Genomic DNA, 6,951 nt, shown 5'->3' on the forward strand with positions numbered 1-6,951 from the left:
ACCTTTGCTGCCCCAGCCCTCAGCCACAGAATCTGTATCTTTAAAACTGTTCCGTGGTTCATTCTGATCTGGATCTAAATTTGCAAATTATTGTTCTAACTAAATAAATTGTTCTAAACGTGAAAATAATCACAACGCCAGACTACCCCAATCCAGCCTAACGTTAAAGGGAAACATCAAGGGCACCCTTATTTTTGTGCAATAAATAAATGATAAATATCATCAAAACCAGGCGGCTTGCAGGCTCCAAGCAAAGGCAGACTACCTTCACGGCTTCCGTTCGAGGACTAGAGATCAAGACAGCAAGGGACCCTCACGGACAAGTTCAGTTTTCAGGAAATGGCAAGGGGCCTGAACAGATGCCCGGGTACTACTATAGACTAATACATAGGAAACACAATACACCTCTGCAGTTCACAGCGTAGCAGTTTAAAGTATTGCACTGAGCGGCACCTGGGTGGCTCCGTCGGTTAAGCTTCTGACTTTGGCTCAGGTCATGGTCTCATGGTTCGTGGGTTCGAGCCCCGCATTGGGCTCTGCGCTGCTAGCTCAGACCCTGGAGCCTGTTTCAGATTCTGTGTCTCCCCCTCTCCCTACCCCTCTCTCGCTCGTGCTGTCACTGTCTCAAAAATCAATAAACATTAAAAAAAAAAAAAGGTATTGGGGCGCCTGGGTGGCTTAGTCGGTTAAGCGTCCGACTTTCGCTTAGGTCATGATTCGCGGTTTGTGGGTTCGAGCCCCGCGTCGGGCTCTGTGCTGACTGCCAGCTCAGAGCCTGGAGCGGGTTTCAGTCTGTGACTCCCTCTCTCTCTGACCCTCCCCTGCTCACGCTGTGTCTCTCTCTCTCTCTCCTAGAAATAAATAAAACATTAAAAAAAAAAAGGTATTGCATTGAAAGTGCTACTTGCCATTTGGATGGAACATCTTGGAGACAAATCTAACTGTCGGTGGCTTATTTGGATATTCTTCGGTGAATTCTATTGTAAGCTTGAATGTTCCTGTAGTTGGAAAAGAAAAGGTTTAAGAAACAGATTTATTGCTCTGTTCAGCCATCTTAAACGCCAAATTACTGCCTGCAGGGTAACTTTAGCCACTGTATCTTTTGAAGGTATCCTTAAAATGACCAGAAATGAGCCAAAATTTGGTCTTCTTCCCTTACAAGGCTGAAAGACCTTTACGGCCTGTTTTAACCAGCCTCCATCTTAAACTCTCCAGTGATTTGGCAACGGACTAGAAAGAGCAAGAGTACAAAGGTTCCAGAATCAATGCTAGAAATACAAATCGATAACCAAATTATTTTCCAAATGGAAGGGAATAAGTATAAGTGTGTTGACTGACTCCTTTTCATCTAAGAGCAACAACTATAACGAAAACACAACTGGACGCAATCCAGAAAAATCTTCACAATCTCTCTCAAAAGTCCTTAAGTAGGACTCACAAGGTACTTTATTATAAAATCAACTCAATTATTCACACTAACAGAGGGAATTAATGGCAGAAATCTTTTAAAACTCACATTAGATTGCATTCATGTCTCCAGCAAATTTATATAATGATGTTTGTTTAGGCTACTAGTGAAATGAATTTCTTTTCCTTGAATACGTGTCAACTAAGGCAGGAAGCCCAAAAGTACACTATAGACTTATTTGTAAGGGATGAACAAACTGGACCTCATTCACGAATCATAGGATGCTGGGGCTTGGGGAGGTTATTCCCTTGAAAATATTTTTTTTTTTAAGTTGGGTTTAACAAATTCAAGGAAAAACTGGGCAATTGTTTTTTCCTGACTGAAATCTCTTTATCTTAAGGAATCTGTTACTGTCTGGGGTAAGGTGATGGACGTTTTGCTGTATTACTCTGGTCCATTTCATACATTTATTCCAATATGACAGAGACAGCCCACACTTCAGCTGGAGTATACTTTGTTAACGGTTCCTTCAGAGTTGACAATTTATTTCCTCCTTCCATTAATAGGTTTATCCACCACTTTAAAAAAGGCTACATTCTATTGCTAGATCTGTTACATATTAACAATATCAAAGTTTGTTTTCTACCAGCACACTCCTACGAAACAATTTGCTAACAAAGCTGCCCTTAGTGAGAGCAGGTCTCCCAAAGTTTCAGAATAATTTAAAGTGTAAAATATGGACATATTCTCCCAAACTCCTATTACTCCCCAAGCTGTGTGGAAAGCCAGACCTGAAGACACTGTGCATTATAACTAAGAGCAAAAAATACAATATTCTGGAACGGACACACATGCTATATACTCCATCAGAACACGCTTTACTTCATTAACTTGCCACCCGGTCATACGTCTTCCTGTTTTCGAGGGAAGAAAGATCAGATCTTCCTTTTCAGTACTACTGATATTAAAATACGCAGGAAAAAGCAGGGATGAGTATTAGTTCAAAATTTGGGAGTTTGCTTATGTATCTCAAGTATTAAACACAATGGCTTGATGTTGACATCTGATTGAATTATAGGTAAGAGATTCATCATCAAGGAATGGCTCTAAACTTGGGGAGATTTAATAGCACACAGAGCTCCTGGGTACTTTAAATTAAACAGGATAATCTAAAAGTGGTAAAGCAACACATAAGGCAGACATGTGTGGAAACAGAAGAGCATAGTGGGGAAGAGCAGCGGCTTAGCACCAAGACCTGGGCTTAATTCCTTGTGTTGCCACTTAACTGGTTATGAGGCCTTGGGGAAGCCACTCGACTAAACCTCAATTTCCTCATCTGTAAAATGGGATTAAGAATGGTACCCACTACATAACATTGTTGTGAGATTTAAAGGAGGGAAATAGGCACAGTAACACAAGATAAGGGCCCCATAAATACTGTAGCTATAAAAATTCTAAAGGTTCAACTGAAGGAGGTAAGAACCAAAAATCCAAACTTCACAATCAGTAAGAAATATACAAGTAATGAATTCAAATCTTAAATAATACTTCCTTTCAGACCTACATCAAATGCTCACAGCTGAATTCAAGGTGAGTTGTATGGTGGTGGCTCTCAAACTTTCTCAAAAGAAAGTTCTTGGGACGCCTGGGTGGGTCAGTCGGTTAAGCATCCGGCTTCGGCTCAGGTCATGATCTCATGGTTCGTGAATTCAAACCCTGTGTTGGGCTCTGTGCCGACAGCTCAGAGCCTAGAGCCTGCTTAGGATTCTGTGTCTCCCTTTCTCTGCCCTTCCCTGGCTCATACTCTCGTCTCTGTCTCTCTCAAAAATAAAATCATTAAAAAAAAAAAAAGTTCTTGACTTTAATTTTCTGCCTAACACTTGCCCAGAAGTTCAACAAGGTGGTTACCTAGCTAGCTACCAAAGAAGTTAATCAAGCCTTTTAAAACAGCTCGTTTACTATTTGAGGAGTGAAACAATGTTGCTTATGTGTACTTAAATATAAATTAGGACTTACCCCAAATCTTATTCAAAGTACACTATTAGGTTGATACTTTCAGCCATGTTAAACTATCAGAATCTCTCTAATACAACCCTCAATGCAATTTCGGAGATCCAAAACAAATGTTAAGGAACTTAAAAAACTTAGAATATTATGCAGTGGAGACTAGTGCTCTTATTCTCTGGATATTTAGAAGGTCAGGCTTTAAATCAACTAAAACTTAAGCCTCACCATTGTACGCAATCGATACTGATTTTGTTCATCTTCCTGAGGAGGCCAAAACATTGTAAGGCCAAGTATCAAGTAATCCATCTACATAGAAGTACTGGGAAGATTATATGTGTTACACAGCTGGCGTATGGCAATAAGGAGTGATAGCGTTAAAACTAGAGAGTGTATGTTCTGCTAAAGACATTTGCAAATTCAAATTTTTGAAAACACTGTGTGAGCCAAAGGAAACACCTCTGCAGGTGTTTTCTGCCTTTTGGCCACCAGTTTGTGACCCTGGAGGAGAAGACAGAGTCTATGCTTTTTTTTTTTTTGAGAATTGGAAATTCTGATTTTTAATAACCAAATATTTTTCATCATAGGATGTATCTACCTTAAGAACACTCACAATGGATTTCAAGTGATTCATTTTGAAAAGACTTACATCCAGATTCTTAAGAACACACGTATTATGAAAAGTGAATCCTAGTATCTTACTGTGTCTATTAATAACTTTTAGATGATACAAAGGAAAGTACTTTATTCCACAGTCTTTGTACTCAGCATACACACTAAGATATTCTGATGAGGAAGCTTGCCCCCCAGCGTTTTGTTTGGTAGTGTGAGTTCTTGGGACCATTTTCCTCTTATTGAAGCATGTGATGTTAAATCAAGATACCTTGAAGAGTTCCTTTTCGTTAAGTCATCATCTCTTTAAGTAGGGCCTGGCTGTTTCAGAAACTCCCACCGCAAAGGGTTTGCAAGGAAGCGGCAAATGTAGTTTTGGGGCCATCGATTCATATACTACATTGGCAACCGCAAAACCAATGACGCCACTTGTCGTTAATCGGTCTTTTCTAGTCAATTCCCTAATTGTAAATAAAGCGTATTCAAAAAGGGCCAAAATATTTCCTGCAGCCACAGTCAGCGTTCCAGACACCTGCGGAAGCCTCCATGGACAGCAGACGGCTCAACAGAATGAATCAGAAAAGGGTGTTGTTATTTAGCTGGAGTAATTCCTTTCAGTAATGCCAGTACAGACACACGCGCCGTCAAAAACAGAACAAGTGACAGCAACGGGAAAGATCCAGGTAGATAATGGATTCCTTAAGTACTTCTCAATTCATACCACTTAAAACAAGTGAAGCACCCTTGAAATATTTAAGTAGCCAGTCCTCCGGCAAAACAATGTACTATTAATAAAGCTGTGCCCAACACAAAGCTGTCTGAGTAAAATCAGGAGGAGGAAAAAGAAAAAAGCCAATGAAAACAAAGTCGGCTGGAGCTAAAGCAAATACACTGTTAATCTGCACACAATGCTTAGGTGTAAGGAACCAGCGCCAAGCCAGTAGAGGAAAATTAAGTCTAGCGAGCGAGCTCTTGCTACCGGTCGGGTCAGTTCAAATGATCTCCTGCACCAAAGTAGTGTGCCTTCAGAATCAGTCGCACTTGCTGTCATTTCTTTTTATTGCAGCACTGAGAACCAGTGCTATTTACCCAGGGGGGTGGAGGGAGAAGGGAAGCTCTAAGTATTCAGGCAACTGTCCACAGTCTCCCAGGGGCATCTGAGTATTTCGGACAAGTATAAAATGGGTTGATATTGCCCTATCTCACATCTTGTGGACTGGTAGCATCAAAAAGCAATCCAGCTTCGTAAGAGAAGCATATACTTAGTAGCCTGCGGAGATAGTTTTGTTCCCACCTTCAAAGTTATGTGCATGCATATGTGCACGTGTGTGTTCATCAAATGCTAAATGAGTAGAGATGGTCACTGGGAAAAAAAATAGCAAAGATTCTTCTCTTTTAAATACCTCGAGTATTAAAGATGTCAATCAGTAGTTTGGGTAGTTTTAACCATGTTCTAAATGTTTTAAGCTTTCAAAAAAACAACTACACATACACACAAACAACTGAATGCACATAAAACTCTATCGGTGTCAATTTCCTGGTGGTGAATATTGTAGGACAGTCATTCAAGAGGTTACCAGAAGGGTGGAGGAGTGGGTGAAGGGCATACAAGGTCTCTCTGCATTATTATTAATTACACCTGCATGTGAATCTATAATTATCTCAAAATAGAAAGGTTGTTTTTTTAAAAAATCCTTAAAAAGCAACCCAAGCCTTTTTAGAAGTCAAACCTAAATCCATGAAACCTCAGGCACCTGTGGGTACACACAGTACCTTCAAGTAGGCTGGGCACTGGTCAAGAGGTTACATTAAGGATACCCTCGATTGTGAAGCTGCTTGGACACTACTCACCATAAAGTCTTGATAAAAGCACACTGAACACTGATTTTAAAAAAGGAAACAAAAGGGGCGCCTGGGTGGCTCAGTCGGTTGTGAGTCCGACTTCGGCTCGGGTCATGATCTCATAGTTCGTGGGTTCGAGCCCCGCATCTGGCTCTGTGTTGACCGCTAACTCAGAGATCAGTGCTCACAGCTAGCTCAGAGCCTGCAGCCTGCTTCGGATTCTGTATCTCCCTCTCTTTCTGACCCACCCCTGCTTACGCTGTCTCTCTCTCTCTCTCTCACAAATAAATAAAAAACATTTTAAAAAAATTGAAAAAATAAAAAAGGAAAAAATGTTATCCTCAAACTGGCCATTAAAGGGGCCATTAAAGACCATCTCAGAGCAGGGAGGCTGACAGCTGAAGAACCGTCAGATTATAGAAACCCGACAGTTCTGTGCAAGGGATTCTTGCACTTGTCCAACATCCAGCAGACACACAGGAAGCACCTGCTGAACATAGTTCCTGCCCTTGCTGGACGAATTCTAAGCTAGGTGGTCTCCCTCGTCTCTGAGTCTATCAGCAAGTGGCTGGGCTGATACTAAGTATCTTGATAAGGAGCTGAAATTAACAGGATCGCAGCCCAAACCTCAGGAATCGTGAACACCACTGCTATGATGCTCCTTTAAAAAAAAAATCAACGGCCAGGGNATTTTTTTTCTTTTTAAAGAAACAAGCAAGAAAGAAGGTGCAGTTCTAGCCCAGTGAACAATGGTCAAAACAACCTGCCACATACTGTATTCGAGGCAAGCTTTTAGCAGGCAGAGGCTAGGGAGAAGCAGGCTCTTAAGTAGGAGGTATTTCAGAAGGACTGGGAACCCTCTCCCCCAGAGATGATCAGGCTTCTGAAAGGTGGGTAAAGAAACTCTCTTACCATCCTCAAACGGGGTCCCTTCAGGCCTGCAACACAGAGAACAAGAGTCAGTTCCCGCTTTAAGGGGCTCCCTTCTCCGGTAAGAGGCTCATCTTAAGAGATGGCTATTCCAGGCTCTGTCAAGTGAAGCCTCCGATAAACCACTGCTCCCTGGGTCTGAAAAGCCACTTCCT

The 6,951-nt window shown here is 41.4% G+C and overlaps 1 protein-coding gene across 1 annotated transcript in view; it reads right to left on the bottom strand.

The window, feature by feature from the left end:
• Positions 1–6,836, bottom strand: part of UBE2A (ubiquitin conjugating enzyme E2 A) — a 9,470-nt gene extending 2,634 nt beyond the window's left edge. Inside the window, exons 1-2 of the mRNA XM_077753063.1 lie at positions 6,779–6,836; positions 909–998 (exon numbers count right to left, since the gene is read on the bottom strand). Coding sequence (XP_077609189.1) covers positions 909–924 — 16 coding nt within the window. The 5' untranslated portion in view covers positions 925–998; positions 6,779–6,836. The remainder of the gene's footprint in view (positions 1–908; positions 999–6,778) is intronic.
• Between the last annotated feature and the right edge of the window lie 115 nt (positions 6,837–6,951).

The sequence above is a fragment of the Crocuta crocuta genome, unplaced genomic scaffold (genome assembly GCF_008692635.1).
Source record: "Crocuta crocuta isolate KB4526 unplaced genomic scaffold, BGI_CrCroc_1.0 scaffold944, whole genome shotgun sequence".
Classification (NCBI taxonomy): Eukaryota; Metazoa; Chordata; class Mammalia; order Carnivora; family Hyaenidae; genus Crocuta; species Crocuta crocuta.